Source organism: Phacochoerus africanus, chromosome 9 (genome assembly GCF_016906955.1).
Source record: "Phacochoerus africanus isolate WHEZ1 chromosome 9, ROS_Pafr_v1, whole genome shotgun sequence".
Lineage (NCBI taxonomy): Eukaryota > Metazoa > Chordata > Mammalia > Artiodactyla > Suidae > Phacochoerus > Phacochoerus africanus.
The window spans coordinates 35,933,177-35,954,093 of record NC_062552.1 but is presented as its reverse complement, the minus strand read 5'-3'; the positions used below and the strand labels follow the sequence as shown (position 1 = coordinate 35,954,093).

General features: G+C 56.5%; 1 protein-coding gene across 1 annotated transcript; it reads left to right on the top strand.

The window, feature by feature from the left end:
* Positions 1-711: 711 nt before the first annotated feature.
* KCNK17 (potassium two pore domain channel subfamily K member 17) lies at positions 712-15,024 on the top strand. Its single transcript, XM_047797152.1, has 5 exons — positions 712-1,124; positions 4,123-4,237; positions 8,434-8,594; positions 9,099-9,273; positions 14,297-15,024. Exons 1-5 carry the CDS (start codon positions 852-854, stop codon positions 14,602-14,604), a joined length of 1,032 nt encoding a protein of 343 aa, XP_047653108.1. The 5' UTR covers positions 712-851; the 3' UTR covers positions 14,605-15,024.
* The last annotated feature ends 5,893 nt before the right edge of the window (positions 15,025-20,917 follow it).

Genomic DNA, 20,917 nt, shown 5'->3' with positions numbered 1-20,917 from the left:
GAGGCTCCAGGTGGAACTCTCCAGGGAAGGATCTAGGGCAGCAAAAGACTCAGGTTACACCCAGGATTTTCTGATATGGAGGAGAGGCCTGAGAAGCTGAGGACCCCCAGGACTCTTTTTTGGGGCATCTCACCCACAGCATGCCGAAGTTCCTGGGCCTGGGATATAACCCGAGCCACAGAAGTGACAACGCCAAGTCCTTAACCACTAGACCACCAAGGAACTCCCCCAGGACTCGTTACATACCCTGCACCCTTCCTCCATTCTGGGTGGAGAGAGTAAGGAGGCCTCTTCAGAAGCAAAGAATGGACAGGACCACTGGGCAAGGCTCCTCTTGCCTCCCAAGTTCATGGGCAAGTGCTGATCTGCTGGAGCCCCTCATCTTTGGTACATAAAAGAAAGGAAGGTGATGGGAGAGATCCAGGGAGGGCTCGACAGGCAGCAAGTCCTGGGCCATAGTCCCAGGGTCCAAGGACTTAGGCTGGGGAGCCCCAGGACAATAAAGAGTGCCTTCTACTTTCTCTTCCCCCTGAGTGTGGTCTGCAGAAGTCCCTCCCACTCTTCCCACAGGAAGCTCTGACCCTCTGGGCCCCTTCTCTTCCAGTGCCTGCAGGCACCCAGCAGCCCTTCCCTTCTCCCTAGATGGGCCTGGGGGCGGGACACTCTGCACATGTGAGGCGGAGCCAGATACCCTCCGTTGGGGCCCCTTTTTGTCCCTGGGATTGGAACGGCTGTCACATTCCCTGGCACTGCCTGCCCTACTGAGAAAACTGGGCACCGACAGGCATTGTCTAGAGAAGGGACCAGCCGAGCTCCTTCCTAGCCCTTCCTGTCCACCGCAGGTCTGGTCCATGGCTCTGGGCTCCAGCCTCCCCGCCTCTCCCGCTGTGTGCAGACAGAGAGCCCGCGAGGCGCCTGAGGGCAGGGGCCAGGGGTGTGCAGTGCCTGGCACATTGCTCCTGCTGCTCGCCTACCTGACTTACCTGGCCCTGGGCACCGTCGTGTTCTGGCTTCTGGAGAGCCCCGTGGCCCATGACTCCAGCAGGAGATTCTGGCGCGACAAGTGGGCACTGCTGCAGAACTTCACGTGTCTGGATGGCCCGGCGCTGGACTCGCTGATCCGGGTCAGGGGCGGCCTGGGCGCGCGGGGGGCGGGGGGAAGGGGCTGGCGCAGGGGAGCACAGGACGCCCGGGCAGGGGGCGAGAGGGCACGCGTGGCTCCGGTCAGGGCAACACCGGGAGCAGTTCTCCAACAGAAAGTGGAGGGGATAGACACGGGGACGAGCGGGGGCGCGCGTTGCCATGTGGGGACCAAAGAATTGGGACGGACCGCGAAGGAAAGAGCCCGGCTCCCTCGAGCGGAATGCGCAGCACGGCCGGCCGGGGGAGTCAAGGGTTAGGGGACGAAAGGGCATGACCCGGCCAGAGAGTTGCGTGGCTACCGCATCCGAATGTGGGATGAGGACGACAGAGGGCGCGCTAACCTGGTCCAGAGCTGGCAGGGCCGACGCGGTCCGGGCAGCGTAGGGGCAGCGGGCGCTGGCCGGCTTGGGAGGTGGGTGGCGAGAGGGGGTCGACCTGGAACCGCACGGCACAGCGTTGGGGTCGGACCGCGGACGAAGGGCGAAAGGGCAGCCCTGGTCCCTTCCACACGAGACGCAGGTGCAAGTTTGCGAATTGGGGGCGAGGACAGCAGAGGGCGCTGGGCGTTGTCTGAGGATGAGCAAGGCGGTGGGCCCCTCATCCCCCACCGGCTGAGTGGAATGGGACAGAGGTGCATGTGCCAGGGTCTGGGGCCTCGAAGCACGCAGACCCAGGTCTGAGAGAAAGAGGGCAGCGGACACAGGGACGTTTGTGGCTGAACCCGGTTTTCTCCGAGTCTTAGGGCATGGAGGCTGGACGCACTGCCCCAGCTGACCTGGAAGAGCTGAAGGGGGCAGCTGGTGGGAGAATGCAGAGGCCAAGAGGACGGAGGCTGCTGGTGCTGGAGGGTGGACCAGGGGAAGGAATGGGAAGGAGGGCAGGCTGGGGGGTTCTTTCCAGCTGGTTCTCACAAGGGATGGAGGTCTCCTTCACCTCTGGGCAGGCGACACCAGACTGGGAGATGTGACAGAAGCATCAGCTTCCAGGGCCCTCATGTGGCCCACGGGCGCAGACAGCTGTGCCCCAGCCCAACGTCCCTGTTCTGCAGTCCCCATGCCTCCTCTGGCAAGGGCCAGGCCTATGTCCCAGAATCACCAGCCCAAAGCCAGTCCCCAGAAGGTGGCACAGAATGTTGGGTGGGAAGAGATGGGACACTGGAGCCGAGGTGGAGCATTGAACCCCTGGAACCGGGCCCTGTGGTTAGGACAGTCTCAGCTAAGAACCGAAAGTGATACCTCCACCCCCGCCTCTAAACTTCTGCAAGTACAGCCCGACCGCCTAGCCCTGAGGGCTGTGTCACACTCCCCTGAAAAAGGTGGTGAACTTCAGTGACCAGTCCCTGGGCCCCAGGAACATGGCAATGGCAATGGGAATGGGAATAATGGCAAATGCTTCCGTGCAGCACTGTGTCAGGCACTGTTCCTAGCGCATTCACTCATTTCATCGCGACCTACCTCACAGGTGGGTGCCATTATTATCACCCCCATTTTAGAGCTGGGAAAATGGAGGCTCAGAGGTTCAATACAAATGCAAGGCCAGGGCGCTGAGACTGTCAACCACCACTAGCGCTGTCTCAGTGCAGATCTGCGTATGTGGATGTTTCCCAAGGTTCCCCACAGGGCCCTCATCTCTGCACACATCCCCTCCACCCCCTCCTGCTCTGCCTCCACCTCACCTCCTTCCTCAACCCCCTGGGGCTTCAACCATCCCCAGGAATAAGGATGTGAGGTCTCCAACCCAGATCTCCCCTCACAAGGCAGCCCTCAAATTCTGCCAGGGTCTAGAGCATGCAGCCTCCTCCACCCAGCCCTGCTCGTTCACCTGTTCTCAGTCTCTGTCATTGGCCTCACGTCCACACAGCTTTATGGTGAGCTTCGCTGCTTCCCTCACTACCCACACCAAATAGGGCCAGAGGCCTGGGTTCTCAATATCTCCTCTCTGTGCCTACAGGACCATGCTGTGCCAGGATGCAGGCCAGGCCCTCTCCATCACTCATCCCTGCAGGACTCTCTCCCTGTGTGGTCTGCCAACATCTTCTATGCTGCCAGCTGCCCCAGAGCCCACCAACCTGAGCTTGCCTTCCCTTTTCTCAGAGACCTTGGGCGAGGCCTGCCCCTCCATCCCTGGCATGGCAGAGCCAAGCATGGCTACCTTTCAGACGCCCTTATTCTACCTCCCAGGCACAGTCCTTCCTCCCAGCTTTTGCTCCTCAGGCCGCACTTACCTAAATGTCCTCCACCAGGAATGGTCCTCTCTGCACTTCCTGGAAGTACCACTAAAACATCACCCCCTCCATGAAGCCTTCTGCCCCTACCCCCGTCAGAGCGAGTACTTCTCTCCATTCCTACAGCATTATAGTCGTAATCATGATGCTGATGGCAACTGCTAACCCTTCCCATGTTCCAGGTACTATTCTAAGTCTTCACACCTCACACGTCGTTAAACCCTCAATAACCTAAGAAGTGGGTGCCCTTAGTATTTCCATTTTACAGAGAAGGAGACAGAGGCACAGAGAAGTTGGGTATCTTGCCCATGACCCTGCAGCTGCACTGCCTTCATGCCTAAAGTTGCACTGGATCGGAGTCAATTAAGTGTCACTGTCCCACTGGGAATATCTTCAGGTCCCCTAATACCCCATGTGCAGAGCCTGACCGGCACCTTGTTGCAAAAATAGGAGTGAGCAGGGGAAGCACTTTACTTGTAGCAGTAAACACACTTCTGGACACTGTAAGCATCCTGGTTTTTCCAGCCAGTGAGACATCCTGGGCAGGCCTGGACTCCAGGGTAAAGACAGGGGAAGGAGCTGTCCCACTAGACGCTGACCCTGGGGAGTCCTTGGTCAGAGGGGAAGAGCTTCCTTGTCCCGCACAGGCTGGGATCAGCGTGGTTACGAGTGTGTGTGCGCATGAGGGCAGGTGTATGTGTTTGGGTGCCCCATTGCCCCACAGAGCCTGGTGATCACCATAGCCTCTCCCCCAGGGCATTGTCGAAGCCTACCAAAATGGGGACATCGTCCTTGGCAACACCACCAGCATGGGGCGCTGGGAGATTGTGGGTTCCTTCTTCTTCTCCGTGTCCACCATCACCACCATTGGTAAGAGCGGGGTGGGGCTGGGGAGGGTAGGCTGGGAAGGGTGGCCTCCCCTGAGGGACAGGAGACCTGCTGCTTTCGGAGGGGTTATTGGGAGTGTGGTCAGGCCTGGCAACATGGGCACCACCCGGGAGCCGAACCTCGGGCTCCCCACAGATGTGCTGGATCTGCATTCCTTCAGGGCTGCAGGAGGTTTGTGGGGCTGCTCTGGTGTGTGTGGGGCTGCCTCACACAGCCTTTCAGGAAGCAGAGGGTCCTCATGCAGTAGTAGAGACACTTCTGGACACTATATGTGGCCTGCTCTCCGAAGCCAAGCCCACTCAGTCCGGAGCCTGGGATGGGGGCCGGGGGTGGGGGAGGGAGTAAGGGAAGTTGGGAAGGAAGGTAGGGCAGAAGTTCAAAAAAAGCCTTTGGGAGTTCTCCTTGTGGCTCAGCGGGTTACAAACCAGATTAGTGTCCATGAGGATTTGGGTTCGATCCCTGGTCTCGCTCAGTGGGTTAAGGATCCGATGTTACTGTGGCTGTGGTGCAGGCCAGCAGGTGCAGCTCTGATTTGAACCCTAGCTGGGGAACTTCCATGTGCCACAGGTACAACCCTTAAAATCAGCCTTGGGTAGAGGCCATCTCCAGAGGCTTCTCCTCAGCTCTCTAAGGCCCCCCTCAGGGGCCCCCACCACCATCCTCCCCCTGCCTCCTTCCTCCCTCACACACAGGGATATCTGGGCCAGTTCTCCCTCCAGTTTCTCTAGCCCCGTGCTCAGGAGAACAGAGGTGGAACTTGCCCTGGGAGGCTGCCTGGGGGCTGTTGTGAGAGGAGGAAGAGTGGCCCAGATCCTTCCAGCTCTGAAACCCAGGAAGCAACTCTAGTGGCGCGGCCCCATCCCCCTGCCCGGCGCCTGGCCTCAGAGCCTGCATTTCACGCTATTCACCACCAGGTGGCAGGCCGACACCACCAGTGGCCACCGCTCCCTGCAGGAGCCAGGATGCTCTCCCCAGGAAAGCAGTGCCCCAGCCGCTGTCCTCCCCAGAGTGGAGCCAGGCAGAGGCACCCAGAGGACTCTCCATCTGGCTTTAAATCTGACGATACTTTTTGGAAAGTCTCAGGCTTCCTGGGGTCTTGGGCAGAACTCCACCTTGAGGCAAGCATGCTTGGGACGTCCCACAACTCCACTGACCCTGTGCCCCAGAAGGATAGGGCGGGAGGTGTTTATTTATCTGTACACCCCCGGGGGCCTAGTACTAAGCCTAGCATACAGTGGATGCTCAACAAATGCTGGCACATCAATGAATTCCCAAATACCCAGTCCATCAGCATTTATCGAGCTCCAAGGCAGCAGCAGACACTAATACCTGATGGCTGTGGACCACGCCTCCCAGATATGTGGGGGTCTTTTGTCTCTGAACCCCACAACTCCAACACATTCCACCCCAGGGTCGTGACTTCGGCCCATTAAATTCGGAGTTTTGCAGCCTCTCTCTTCTCAGCTCTACCATTCCTAGCGTGGACTTTGTCCCTGTCCCTCTCTTCACTCAGTCTGGGCCAGCTCAGAGGGTGAGGAGGGCCCAGGAAGGGGTCCCCACCTTCCCCCACATGCCCGGTCTCCTGCACCAGGCACAGTCAGGAGTACTTTCACACTTGAGAGCCCATCCTGTCCATATGGTCCAATCTCCAAGAATAAGGCTTCTTCTTTTCATGGCACAGATGGGGAAACTGAGGCAGAGACGGTGAACAATGTCTCCAGGATCACATAACGAGTAGGCGGTAGGGTCGGAATTTGAAACTCAGCCAGGGGCCAGCCTTGCCTTTTCCAGCAGCACCTGCCCTCAGAGGTCTCCAAGGCCGGGCGGGAATTCTAAACAACAGGAGGAAAGAGATGGCCATTCCAGGGTGGACAAGAGGGAAACTTAGGACTCTGCGATTCTGGCCACACACACACAGAGGACATGCAGAGAGAGGAAGGGAGAGGGGAAATGGTCCATGTGGGAAACTCCACAAGGGAAGGAAAGGGGTTCCGAGAGGCACACATTGCAGAGGCGGCCTCCTTGCACCCCTGTTACCCTGGGACCAGCGCCCAGGAAGGGTGGTACTTTCCAAGCACTAGAGTAAAACTGGGTCTGACAGGCAGGTGGACAGGCCAGAGCCTGGAAGTCATTCATCATCTGTGAACTCCATCCATGACTTGTGTGTTTATTCACTCAGCTATCCATCTATCCACTGGACTGATGAAAAGACCAAGGACCTAGTGGGGGCCAGATAATTTCAGATGCTGGAAATGCAGTAGTAGTGGGCAAAGCTGGCAAGTCTATGCCCATGGGGGGGGGGTTAACTTCCTACTGTGAGGGAACTCATGATGGGCTGACACATCCGTAGACAATACTCAGCTGTGGGAGGTGTTTAGAGCAAAATAAAGCTGGGTAAGAGGTCTAATAGTGGTGGGGAGTGCTGTTATTGATGGGGTGGCCATTGAAGGTGTCGCTCTAACTGTAACATTGAAGCAGACATAAACAAAATAAGGAAGTGAGTCATTAGTCATAAGTCAAGTGAGGAAAGAACCTTCCACAGCAAGTGCAAAGGTCCCGAGGTAGGAGCGTGACTGGTATGCTTGCAGAGCGAAAAGGGGGACGGAGTGGCTAGAAGTTGGAAATGAGGGCTGACTCCAGAGAAGGTGCAGGGGAGCCAGGCCCAGAGGACCTTCTAAGGCGCTCTGTGTGTCCTAAGTCTGGGCTGGGAACGTGAGAGTTGACAAGTGAGAAGTAGCCGAGGCCCCAAGCATACAACCGGCAGGCGAGGGGTTTCGCTGACGTCTCCTGATTCTGCTGACCGAGGGCTGGCTGAGGAGAAAAGCCCATTTCATGTCAGCCTTTGAAAGGCACGGCCTCCACGGGGTCCTTTCAGACCTTGACTCTAACTGCCACCATCTTCTGGGCTAGAACTGACTGAAAAGATGCCCTGGACAGACGATGAGATGTGGGAGCCACGGCTGGGGCGGGGGGGGGGGGGGGGGGGGGGGTGAGGAGATTTACCAAGAGAGTTGCCCTTTCCTGGATGCCAACAGAAGGGAGAAGGTGGATGGGCTCTAGAAGAGGCCTCTGATGGCCTCGCACCAAAAGCTGGTTCCGTGGGGCTTGATCTTTCATTCATTCAACAAACACTTTTTCAGTACCTTCTGTATACTAGACGCTTGCAAGTTCTACAGCACACCTCTCTTGCCTCCTTTCATCCCCTCGAGACTCTGCGAGGTAGGTGTCATCATCCCACATCATAACCACCACCACCACCAGGGCGGGGGAGGTGGAGTGAAGGAAGAAGGACCGTCCAGGCTGATCGAAGCCTCTTAGCAACACCTCGCTCTCCCCTAGCCTCTCCCTTCCTCACCTTCATGACAGAGGCCCCCGCCTCCACCTCCCCGGGGTCACCTGATGGTCCTGGGTCACCTGAGAGTCCATCACCTGCCCCTCCCCCCCAAGGGTTTGGGAGGAAGCCCAGGTGTGTCAGCTGCGGCCTTCGAGAAATCAGATGTGGAAGAGTTGTATTGGGGAGGCCTGGGAGAAGCCTTTGACGGATAAAGAGGGAGCGGAGAGAGGGCGGGAGCCTCAGGCGGCGAGGCAGGTCTGGCACCTTTAACAGGAGAGAAGAAAGGCCTTGAACGGGAAGAGCCCAGGCTGCTGCGCGGCTCCTGTAAAGGCTGGGCCAGGCAATGGGAGCCCCCGAGCAGCATGTCCTGTTAGAGGGGTCCTGCGTCTGGCGGGGATGGCCCCGCTTGGGTGCCCCCGCCACACCAGAGCCACGTGACTGGAGACGGCAGGCCCTGGGCTTAAATGGTGCAGTGGATCCCAGGGGCGCAGTGGCACTGGAGGCTCCGCGCCCTCGCGTGCCCCGCCCCCACCCCCCTGTGCGCGCACCCAGCACCCAGGGAGGGAGCGAGTGAAGCCGGAACAGACAGACGGGCTTCTCTCACTTTAGGGTGTGAGCTCATGCACGCTGCCTCCTAGAGCTTCGGGCTTCCGGTCTGAAGTGCAGGGCCTCCTCTCCCTTCCGAGGGGTGGCTGAGGTGAAACCGAGGGATGCACGTGTAGGGCCCCGCCCCCCCCCCCAAAGGAAGACGGTGATGCAGCCCCGCGGCCTGGTCTGGCGCAGCTTGGGAACCGGGACCCCTGAAGATGGAAAGACCTCCTGAATCGTCCCCATCTCGCCTCAGGCTACGGCAACCTGAGCCCCCGCACGATGGCCGCCCGCCTCTTCTGCATCAGCTTTGCACTGGTGGGGATCCCGCTCAACCTCGTGGTGCTCAACCGACTGGGGCATCTCATGCAGCAGGGGGTGCACCGCTGTGCCCGCAGGCTGGGGGGCGTCTGGAAGGTGAGGGGGCCCAGGGGAGCAGGGGCGAAGGATGAGTCCCTTCTAGAATGAGGCGGTGGTCTGATGGTGGTCAGGCAGTCATTGCCTGGATGGGGGGCAGGGGGGAGAAGGGGGTCTCTGGTAGAAAAGGATGGATGGGGTGGGATAAAGGGGCCGGGGAGGGGTCACTAGTGGGAGCAGGGAGTACTTCTGGGCACTGGGGCTATTGGCGGGAGTGTGGAGGCATTGGGATCTGCCCCGAGTGGGGGTCTTCGTAATAAAGGAGCATCAGTGGGGGAGACACAGTGGGACCTGATGGGTAGGAAAGGCACAAGGCAGCCAAGGACTGGGCCCGGAGCCTGGAGCACAGGTGCCAGGTGGAGAGGCCCCAGGGCACCCCCTTCCTACTGGGGGGAGTGCTCACCCCGCCTCCGGCTGGGCATCCCCCAGGCCCTCTACTCCCCAGGCCCCACCCCACCCCACCCCACCCCCAGCCCTGAGTAGAGGCCCCACGTGCACCCATAGGACCCAGCCAAGGCCCGATGGCTGGCAGGCTCCATCACCCTCCTGTCTGGCCTCCTGCTCTTCCTGCTGCTGCCCCCGCTGCTCTTCGCCCACGTGGAGGGCTGGAGCTACCTGGAAGGCTTCTACTTCGCCTTTATCACCCTCAGCACCGTGGGCTTCGGCGACTACGTGATTGGTGAGAAAAACAACCCCCCCCCCGCCCCCCGGCAGGAGACCCCCCACTCATCTGCTCCTGGCCTGTGTCCCCTTGGCACCTACTGTGTGCCAGCTTCCTTGGGGGGCCCCCAGGGCCCAAAGTCCAGAGGACACGGGCTTCAGCAGATTCAGCCTGTCTTTGTGGTGTGATAGGGCTAAGGCCACCCAGCTGCAAAATGACAACTGGAGTTTGAACCCAGCGTTTCAGACTGTAAGCCACACTTCTGGTCATTCTGCCAAACCCGAGAATTCCACAGGCACCTATTGTTCTTAGAGCTCACCAGATAAAAGGGCGCCCTGTCCCCCCATCCATTCTTTTCCCGAGGATGTCCCCTCCCCACTTCACCCCACCCTCACAAAATGCCAAATTCTTACTGTCCCTGGGCTGAGGGCCACATAGCCCACATCACCACCCAGGAAGTCAGGCAGAAGAGTCTGGGAGAATCAGAAAATCCCAGCCCCCCCCGCAACCCCCATTGGAAAAGTTGGCCCCCAAACTCTGTCAGTAAGAAAGGGCTGCGTGGTCCAGAGGGTCCAGGGTGAGGTTTAATCTGTGGTCACCACCTAACGCAGGCAAGACAAGGGCCCCAGAAACGTTTGTCCTTGCAAAATAAAGCTGAGGCTGATGCCCAGCAGGTGGCAGCAGAGGGACATTCTGTGGCTGCTCCTCAGCTCAGCTTCATCCCAACCGCTCCCATCGGGCCCCAAAGGGTCACCCAATGATTAGTGACCACTGGCACTGCCACATGCTGGCCTCAAGGGGTTCTGTGCCCTCCCTCGGATCCCTGGCCCTAAATCTGGGAGGAAGCCCTGCCCTTCTCTCCATCAGGGGCAGAACCCAGCCTGGAATATTGAAGTGAGGTCCAAAGTAACCAACAGCTAGCGCATTAAGCAATCAAGTGTGATGACTGCCACCACATTTTAACTGAGCAGACAGATGAAGCTCAGAGAGGCCAAGCCACTTGCCTGCAATTGCACAGCTAGTAGGATTCTGATCTGTTTGACCCCCAAACTCTTACCCTTTCCAGACCACCTCACATATCCCCTCTCTGGGCCTCAGTGTTCCTGTCTGTAAAATGAGGGGTTGGCCTGGGTGATGGCTGAGACCCCCTCAGTGCTCCTGGCCTGTGTTCTTGCCCAGGAACAAGGCTCTAGTGTCAAGGGCTCCTTCCTGATATCCTCCATCCTGGAAGGGAGGCTGTTGCTCCGGAAGGAAATCTTTGGGGCAGTTTCCTCCCCGTGGGCCATGCTTCCACTCCTGCCCTTGGAGATGAATGGTGTGTCTGAGGACAGCTGAACCCAGCATCCCCAGGGACCACAGCTGCCCCCCTCACAGCTCAGAGAATGTGTTTGGGATCTGTCCTCTCTGTTCCCACTGCCACTTCCCTAATCCAGTCAAGGCTGTTGGGTAAGGCTGGATGTGCAGGATGGGCACTGCACAAATCTAAGGGGTTGCCATTCCCCCTGAGCACAGTGAGGATGGCACCCTTGGGTTTGTACAGCCTCTGTCCTTGTCCCCCTTGTTTCTTATGACTTGTGAAAATTAAAATGCTAAAGGGAGGGGTGGGGGTTCCCCGGTGGTCTAGTGGTTAGGATTTGGTGCTTTCAGTGCTGCAGCCCAGGTTCAAGCCCTGACCTGGGAACTGAGATCCCACATCAGGCACTGCATGCCATGGCCACAAAAAAAAAAAAAAAAAAAAATCTACAAGTGCTATCATGTCACCTGCCAGCTCCTCTGAAAACCTTCAGTGTTTTCCTCCTGTCTTAGGACAGAGTCTAAAAGCCCATGACTAAGTCTGAGAGGGCCCTCTCTGTGACCAGCCCTGCCTCCCTCCCCACCTGCACACTGGACACAGGCTGCCCTGAATACTCTTCCGACAAGCGCAGCTGTAGCAGCCCCACCCCAGGGTTGTGTGATCTGATGCAGGCAAGTGAGGGCACATGTGGTCACTTGCCACGAGGCACTGAGGCCGCTCGGTGGGAGTGTTCTGCCTGCCAGTCCCTCTGGACTTAGCGGGTTCTCGTGGGTCTGAGTCAGTGTCTGGTGGAAAGGGCTCTGGGAGGCCCGTGCCCCCATGGCCCAGCCACAGAGTGGCTCACAGGGTAGCAGGGATCCTGATCAGCCTTCCTCACTTCTGCAGAGATGACTGGCTGGATGTCACTGCCCTGCCCTTGATGGTGGCAGAGGCCTGGCCTCCCACTTCCAGGGTGCCTGTGTCTAGAGAGGGCTGCCCCTCCAACCCCCTGCCCTGCTTGGGAGCCTCAGGACATCCTCCCAGAGTGTCCTGTGACCCTGTAGAGTCTTCTCCAGGCAGCTTCTAGGGAACCCTGCTCTCAGCTCTTCCCATCCAGGACCAAACTGGGAGCCCTCGTGCTCAGTGGACACTGAGAGGCTATAGTTGGGGGTCCCGTTCCCACTTCTTCTCCCCTCTCCTTGCACCGGGCACAGAGAACAGTGCTTTGTGGCAGGGACAGCTGCTGCAGGACCTGTCAGATCACACAGCCCTGGGTTGGGGCTGCTACGGCTGGGCTGGTTGGAAGAGTGTTTCACGGCAGCCCGTGTCCAGTGTGCAAGTGGGGAGCTCAGAGTGGGGAGGGAGGCAGGGCCGGTCACAGAGAGGGCCCTCGCAGACTGAGTCATGGATTTTTGGACTCTGTCCTAAGACAGGAGGAAAACACTGAAGGTTTTCAGAGGAGCTGGCAGGTGACATGATAGCACATGTAATGCAAGGGGAGATAAGGACTGCAGCTGTACCAATCCATGGGTGCCGTATTCATTTGCTTATGTGAATAACAACGCCTCAGGGTTGTGCAGTGCCCAGCCTGCACAACCAGCCCTCCACTGCCTCATCCACAGACCCAGGGAGGGAAAGCAGTTGATTAAGGTCATAGAGCAGGCAAGCCAAGGACAGATCTAGGAGAGACTCCCAAACCAGGGATCCTCCTACATATATGTTCTAGAATCTTCCACAGCTAAGAGGAGACAACCCACCCTCACTTCTTCCCCATGTCTCTCAGCCTTCTTTGATCTCTTTCTTGGATGGGAAGGCTGAGGTCCACCCCCAGACTCTGGCCATCCACTGTCCCATGTCAGCAGCCACAAGAGCTGTTGTCTTCATAGCTGCTCCTCTTGGTCCAAACGCCAAGGCCAAAGCCACCCCCAGGTCCCAGGTGCAGGCTCCTCCCACAGTGGATCTCACAGCCTCTGCTTCCCTGAATTGCATTTGCAGCTTAGTTGTGCGCCTTGCCAGCTGCCAGGTCTCCTGTCGCTTATGATTTTGGCTTAAAAAAAAAATGAAATAAGAGGGGAAAAGAATGCCTCCTCCCCTCCATTGCCAGGAGTGAGCCGAGCTGACGGATGGCTGGGGCAGAGAGTGGCTCACGGCTGATCTCATTTGGGACCGCCAGCGGAATGGTGGCCCGTAACCCAATCAGCCTAATCCAATCCTGGCTCCTGCCAGGTGGTGATGTCGGGTCCAGGGCTGTAGGCTCATCCCCAAGCCGGGGCCCAGGGAAGAGAAGTGGCCTTGGGGACAGCAGATCAGGATAGAGGGGGCACAGCGGGGTGGGAACTAAGATGGAAGAAATTGTCAAGGAAACAAGAGGCCAGATCTCTGCCCTTTGAATAATTCTGATTCAATGAGGAAGATAGACCGCAGAACCGAGGGAAGAACCAAATTATGGAGCAGGTTCTTGACATAACTCATCTAAGCCTCCAGCGACCTCCATCTGTCCCCTCCCTTGGTCATGACCTATCCAGTCCTGAGTTGGGGCACAGTGTGGGGACCCAGTGGTGGAGACAACAACCCCCTGACAACAGGTCTCACATGCCAGTCCATTCGGAGCACTTGAGAGGCATGAACCCATGTGATCGTCACAACAGTCCTGGAAGGTGGACGTTCTTGTCTCCATTTGACAGATGAGGAAGCTGAGGCCCAAAGAGAGGAAGGGACTTAACCCTGCAAAAGCACATGGGCTGTGAGGGAGTGTAACACAGGGGCCCAGTCTAGTCTCTGGGGGATGAAATCTGAGCCGAGATCCGAAAGGTGAGGAAATGAGCATTCGGAGCTGAGAGGACAGCGAGTGCAAAGGCCCTGGGGCAGGAAGGCTGATAAAGGAAGAAATGGGGAAAAGGTCAGAGTGTCTAAAGCACAGCCCTCCAGGGGAAGAAGTGTGCACATCAAGGCTGCAGACCTAGATGGAGGGCAATGGGATGAGAATGTAGGATTTCTTCCTAAAAGCCAAGGGGAGATATTCCTATCCCCATTTCACAAGTGAAGGATGTTCACGCAGATGAAGGTCACGTAACTGAGGCAGGATACAGACTCCACCAGTTCCACTTGTTCTCCCTAAAGTTCCTGACTTTCCATCAGACATGAGAAAACAAAACACAGAAATCGGCAAGCCACAGAGCAGGCATTAGAATCTCTTGGAGGGCTTGTTAAAACACATATTGCTGGGGCCACCTCCAGAGTTTCTGATACAGTGTGGAGTGGAACCCAAACCAATTTCTCACAAATTCTCAGGTGATGCTGATGCTGCTGGTCCAGGGAACCTACTTTGAGAACCACTGAGATAGAGCACAGAGTCCCTCAGAAAGACAAAGAGGAATTTTAACTTTTTTTTTTTTTTTTAATGCTGCACCCGAGGCATATGAAAGTTTCTGGGCCAGGGACTGAATCCGAGCTATGACAATGCCAGATCTTTTAACCCACTGCACTGAGCCAGGCACTGAACTGACCCAATCTGCTGCAGTCAGATTCTTAACCCACTGTGCCATGGGAAGAACTCTTTTTTTTTTTTTTTTTAATTTTAACTCAACTTCTAAACCTTAGAAGTCAATCCAGGAAGGCTTCCTAAAATCCTAGGGAGGTGACAAGACCAGCAATCTTGGACCAGTTTGGTCTTCCCACATTCTGCTCACACACATCAAGCCATGTGCATCTGTTTCGGTTTGGTCCTATTTCCCAGCTCTCTATCCTCTGACCTTGCTTCTCCCCCAGGGATGGACCCCTCACGGAATTACCCACTGTGGTACAAGAACACAGTGTCTCTGTGGATCCTCTTTGGGATGGCGTGGCTGGCCTTGATCATCAAACTGATGCTCTCCCTGCTGGAGGCCCCACGAGGATCGTATTCCTGCTACCGCCACAGCTCCAAGGGGAACTTCAAGGCCCAAAGCTGGAGGCAGAGCCCTGATGGGGAGACAGAGCCCCACTCCACGCAGCCAGGCTGCTGTCCAGAGGGGCCTATCATCATGCAGCATCCAGAACCCTCTACACAGGTCTCAGGCTGCGGAAAGGAGAGCTAGTTATATTCCAGTATTTGTTCCACCTTCTTCCCCAGCAATAAGATCCCTGATTTTAAGTTTGTCATTTGACCACCCAGACTAAAGTCTACATCATCTGTCTTCCCTTGAAGCTAGGTGCAGCTACATGTTTAAATTTCACCCAACAGGATACACAGAGAAGTATTCTGTGTGACTTTCAATGTGTGAGGATAGCTCCTCTTTATCACTTTCATCTTCCAGCTGGCTGCAATGCTGATTGGTGGCTGGCGCTCTGGCAGCCATACTGCACCATGAGGTAGAGACCATGCTTGAAACTGGTGACACAATTAGATGGAAAGTCTGGATTGCTGATGTTTTGCCGCCATAACAAACTTGGACTGAATATCACCCAATTTCATTTTTATAAGAGAGAAATAAATATCAGTCTTATTTAAAACACTATTAATTGTGCTTTTTTGTCATTTTTAAATTAATCTAATTCTAATTCTGTGTGATACACGCACCCAGAGACAAAGGCAGCAACGGAGCCTGGAGCGCACAGGGAAAGAAATCAGTCCCTCCTGAGGTAAGTTCACCCAGGACTGGTAGAGGGAATGGATCGAGGGCTGCAGTGCAGGCCTGATACACCTCCAGAGATCTTCCAGATAAACTCACTGAAGATCTGCTAACTCATGGGGCTGATACAGCCCGCAGGCACTTTGGCTGGTAAATCGTCTTGCTGTCACTCACTTATACCACAGAAAAGCCCAAGTCGGGCCAGTGGGCTCCTCTGGCCTCAGCCTGCCCCACTGCCTTCAAAGGCTTCAACCACAGTTTGCAAAGCCAGGTAGGGTTTGCAGAGGTCACTTCTGCTTGCAGGGCATCTCACCCTAAGCATTTCTGTCTCTCACTCAGGTTGCTACAAGTCAGCACACAGCCATGCAGTCCCCACAACACCCAGGTCCCCAAGCACAGCCAGGAGCCCCTGCCGGTACCAGCCAGCACCTGTGGGTCACCTGGGGCAGCTGGATCCTTGGCCCCAGGGGGCCCTGCAACTCCGCTCCCCTCCACTATTCTCCAGGTAGCATCGCAGGGGACCTGGGGGATTCTATGCGGCCCCTCCCTACAGATGAACCTCTCAGCCTCAGGGATCTCCTGGAACTGGATCAGGGGCAGTCTCTTGGCCAAGGAAGAAGGAGGGCTGTTACACCATCCAGCTTGCACCATCTGGCCTGGTGCTGAGTGGACCAAGGCCAGACCCAGGAGCAACGACCACCAAGAAAACGGCAGGGCCCGTGCCCACTTCTTAAGGCCCCCAGACCAGAAGTGGAGGTGAGGAAGAGATTGCTGGAGGTCTGGGAGGGTCATCCCTTACACTGAGCAGAATCCAGGAGGACCTTGCAATTCAAACCTGGGAGGGAGGGAAAGGCCAGAGGGCCTCTGTGGGCCCAACTCTGTCTTGCCTTGAGCCCCTTTCTCCTCATGCCCTGTCTCTCTAGAGACCCTCTCTCCCGGACCAAACCCCTCACCCGTGCACACCCTGTGGCTCAGAATGCCAGCCCTTTGGGAACTTATTGGCCGGTGGTGCTGTCGGGGGGCGGAGTCGGGGCAGAAGGAGGTTTCTGATTGGCCAGTTCCTTACAGATGTCTGCTCCACCGCCAATGAGAAGAGTCACTGGAACTTAGCACAAATCGGGAACTGGGGAGGGGTAAGGGGGGGCAGAAACACAGCTGAAGAGTCAGGGATTGCAGAGTAGCCCGAGGGCTGCTAAGGAGCTGTGTCGGGAACCATCTTGAGAGGTCTCGATCTGGGAAAGGCAGGAGAACAGAAAAAAGCCAACCTTGGGACAGAATCGTAGAGCAGATGGGGCAGTGAGGTCCTCCCCTCGCGGACAAGAGGGAGGGGAAGTGTGAGTGCGGATGCCAGGGAGCTGGCCGCAGTGTGCGGGTGAGGAACCACATTCTTGGTTCACTCACACAACCTTGGCCCCTACGGCCTGGAGGAGGGAAAGGGGCCGCTCAGACCAGTAGACCGTGATTGTTCAGCCTGCGGAGTTTGGAGCCAGCCTGCCTGGCTCACCCACCCGTTCTTTGATCCTGGGCAGATCACTCAAAAGTTTCTTTGCATCAGGTTTCTCTTCTGCAAAATGGAGATAAGAGCAGAGGTGATCTCCTGGGATTCAGTGAGTGACTGCAAAGTTCCAGAAGACTGCGTCAGCCCAGAGGAAGCATGGGGTGCGTGCCAGCTGCTGGCGGTCCACAGCAGGCCGGGTGACCAAGGTGGGAGGCGGCGCTGTGCAGGCCAGCAGCCACGTGGCCAGCAGCGCCTCTGCTGACCCCTCTCCGAGCTGGGGCCTGGCCAGGCAGGCTGGGCTGAGCAAGTGGTGATGCAGGACTGAGCCGTGATGCTGCTGGCCAGCATGAGGCGTCTGGACCCCACACAGGGAACCTCCTAGCAGAGATCAGGAGGTGCGAGCTGAGTGTGCAACCTCAGGGCCAGGGGACCACGAAGGAGGGACAGGCCGACCACTCACACCCGCCAGCCACTGCCTCTGCCTTCCATCCTGGGCGGGCCACCCAGCTCTATGGCTTCACCACACCACACACCATAGCCACAGCAATGCCAGATCCAAGCCGCGTCTGCGACCTACACCACGGCTCATGGCAATGCCGGATCCTTAACCCACCGAGCAAGTCTGGGGATCGAACCTGCAACCTCATGGTTCCTAGTCTGATTTGTTAACCACTGAGCCATGAGAGGAACTCCTAAAACAGTAGCATCTTTAATTACCATCATTGTCCTCATCATTATTATTTACACATCAGACACTGTTCTAAGCTCTTGACTTGTGCTTGGTCATTTACCTCTCCCATCAACTCTGAGAGAAAGGCGCTGTTGTTTTAATGCTGCTTTAAAAGGGGGGAAATGAGATTTTCTATGGATGTTAAGACCAAAGGTAAACACTGGTCCCCTTGGCGGGGGGGAGGGGGGGGGATAATGACAGAAGCTGCCAGTCCTCTGGTAGATGATGAGGGATGAGGGCGTGGCTTAGGGGTAGGGAGACTCTTCCCTTAAGCCCAGCATGATCTTGACAAGCCACTCGCCTTTCTGTGCCTCAGTTTCCTCACCTGTAAAAGAGGCTGGCTTCAGGAAGTCTGAGTCTTACTACTTCTACTCCTTCAAATTTTGTCTGGATTGTTCTAATTGACCATGTTTCTGGGAGGGCAGTTCCTGGCCCCACCCGTCAACTCCAGGGGCTGCCATAAGAGTTTGGATCCCACAGACAGTGAGGTCCTGCTGAACAGCACAGGGAACTACATCCAGTCACTTGTGATGGAACATGATTGAAAGATAATATGAGAAAGAAAATGTGTACAGGTGTATGACTGGGTCACGTTGCTGTACAGCAGAAATCAACTATAATAAAATTTTTTTAATAAATAAAGGGGATTATTATTAAAAAAAAAAAAAGAATTTGGATCCAAGGGATCTCTCTTCTCATTCTCATTCTGTCTCCATCTCTGACTGTCTCTGTCTCTCTTTCTTTCTCTGTCTCTCTCTCCAACACACACACACACACACACACACACACACACACAGTGTTCCCACAGCTCCTGCCCCTTCTGTCATAGCCCATCCAATGCTGATGGCCTGTTGGGGAAGGATGTCCATTCATTTTAGGGGCCAGCCAGAAAAGGACTTGACTCAGTGGCAGCTGGAGGATGCCTCAGTCCGGGGCAACAGCTATGCTGAGACTCCCTCATTCCCAGTTCCCTGGGGCCCTTACCTCACCCGGTCCCCACCCCTGGGCTCCAGGCCCAGAGAGCACTGCCCTGAAGTCAGCCCTGCTGACCGTCACCCTCCACCCTCCCCAAACCACACACACTGCAGGACCTCCCAGCCCACAGATCCACCCACCCACACAGCTGGTCCCCAGCCTCGCAGCCCCAGCCATCCCCCCCACACCCCCACCCCCACATACATACAGTGCTGGTCCCTGGGCCTCTGCCCCCACTGACCCGCCTTCTCCCTTCTCCACTCGATACACAGCCTGGGCTCCCTTATCTCTCCTTTACCCTTTGCTGGGCGAAACTCATCTCAGTTAAAATTGTCCCTCAGAGCCAAGGGGACAGCCACCCTCCCTCCCCCAAGGCCTTCTCAGCCCATCCCCAGGGTCTTTGCCCAAGCTTCCCAGCACCCACCTCCACTCCAATCACAAATATCTCTCCCAGGCCCTGCAGGATCCATGGCAGCCTGCAGCCTGAAGGCAGGAAAGGCCAGCTAGAGGCGGAAATGGCTCTTGAGGGGCACCAGCGATGCTCCCCCCCAGCAGCACTTTCTCCAGAAAGGTCAAAGCAAAGTTGTGCAGACTGGCTCCCCTCTAGTCACTGACCCAGCCCCCTGCCCCCTGCCCCCTACCTGGCCTTGGGGTGGGATCCTGTTCAGCTTTTGCCCACTTTCCAACGTTTTCACATCTTTTCAGACCAACTTTCACCTCATTTATTCTTCTCTGGATTCAGGCAGATGTGAGTCCATATCCTGACTCTATCACTCACTGTGCAGTATCTGAGAAGTCACTTAACTTCTCTGAGCCTCTCTCTTCCCATCTTTTTTTTTTTTTTTTTTTAGGGTCACACCTGTGGCATATGGAAGTTCCCAGGCTAGGGGTCAAATCTAAGCTGTAGCTGCTGGCCTACACCACAGCCACAGCAACGAGGGATCAGAGCTGCATCTGTGACCTACGCTGCAGCTTGCAGTAGCACTGGATCTTCAAACCACTGAAAAAGGCCAGGGATCGAACCTGTGTCCTCGCAGACACTATGTGGTGTTCTTAATCCACTGAGCCACAGTGGGAACTCCTTCCTATCCTTAAAATGGAACTCCTGATACCAAGGTCAGGAATGTTTTGAACCATGTGGGGGAGGGAAGCACCCGTGTTGTATCAAGCACAGTATCAGGCTCAGAACTATTTGCCCCCCCACCCCCACCCCTTCTTTTTGGACCGAAGCCTCTCACCCTCCTCCCTCTTTCAGCAGGGAGTTCACGAGCTCCTAATGCCAAGAAGACCTCTTGGACCTGCCTGCCCTTTGGCCTCCAGTGGGCTTGGGAGGGGCAGGAAATGAGGAAATGGGGAGGGACAGAGGGAATCAACTCACCAAAGTTCTGGGAAGCCAGGACCCAGACTGTAAAATGAGAGGGTTGGTGTGAGTCTTGGAGGGGCAGCGCCGGTCCGCCCACCAACTGGGGCCTCCCTGGTCAGATTGCTGCTGGGGTGGGGCGGGGAGGAGGGGGAGCCTTCTGCTGCTCTCTGCTTGTTCATCTCTCTGGGTTTCCTCTCCCCATCCACCCTCTGACTTTCTCTGAACCCGAGAACCTTCCAAGGTGGGGGGGCAGGGGCTGACCCCCAAGGTCTGTGTCACCTTTGATCTTTGGCTTCTGACGTGATTAGGTCCAAGAAAGAAAGGGATGTGGGGGCAGAGGAAGTGGGGAGACATGTCAGGATATTTGCTCCCCTCTCCCTACGGGTCCCAGTTCGGTCAGTGGCTGTGTTCCTTGCCTAAAAACACGTCGTCCAGTGGCCCCTTTCCCAGGGTGGCAACAATGTCTAGGTTCTTTTTTTCTTTTCTTTTTTCCTTTTTTTCTTCCTTTTTTCCTCTCTTTTATCTTTTTTCTTCTTTTTTCTTTTCTCTCTTTTTTTTCTCTTTAGGGCCACACCTACAGCACAGGGAGGTTCTGGGGCTTGGGGCCGAACCTGAGCTGCAGCTGCTGGCCTCCACTGCAGGTTGGCTGGGTTCTAATGAGCGTGTCCTTCTTTGCCCCTTCCGTCCTAGGGGAGGAAACAGCTCCACACTGTTGCAAGTCCCTGAGACCTGCCCACACGGTTCAAAGCCCCTTCCTTCCATTCTTTGCCATAAACTCCTGGAAAGAGTTGTCTGCGCCCCACAAAGGCTTGACCCATCCAAGCACCCGGCTCATCAATCTGCCCACTTCTCCCTGAGCAGCGCAGCTGGGGGATGCAGGCCCAAACCACCAAATTCACACCATGGAGGAACCAATCCAGCCGCCCTGGTCCCCGGAGGCTCCAGCTCTTGCTCCGGGTAGAAACCCAGACCTACTGTCCGCTGACTCCATCGCCTGTGTCTGCCATGGCCTGCCTGGGGCCGGACGCATGAGGGAAGGGAGAAAAGGCTCCCAAAACCATGTTCTGGGCCCTGCAGAGAAGATGAGGAGGAAGGGACAGACCCTCTCCCCGGACAGGAAGTCCCTCCCTCAGACGGAGACAGGCAGCAGAAACCAGGGCTCCCGCACTGGCCCGGTGCCCCGAGGTCAGGGGCTGCACCTCACTCGCGCGTC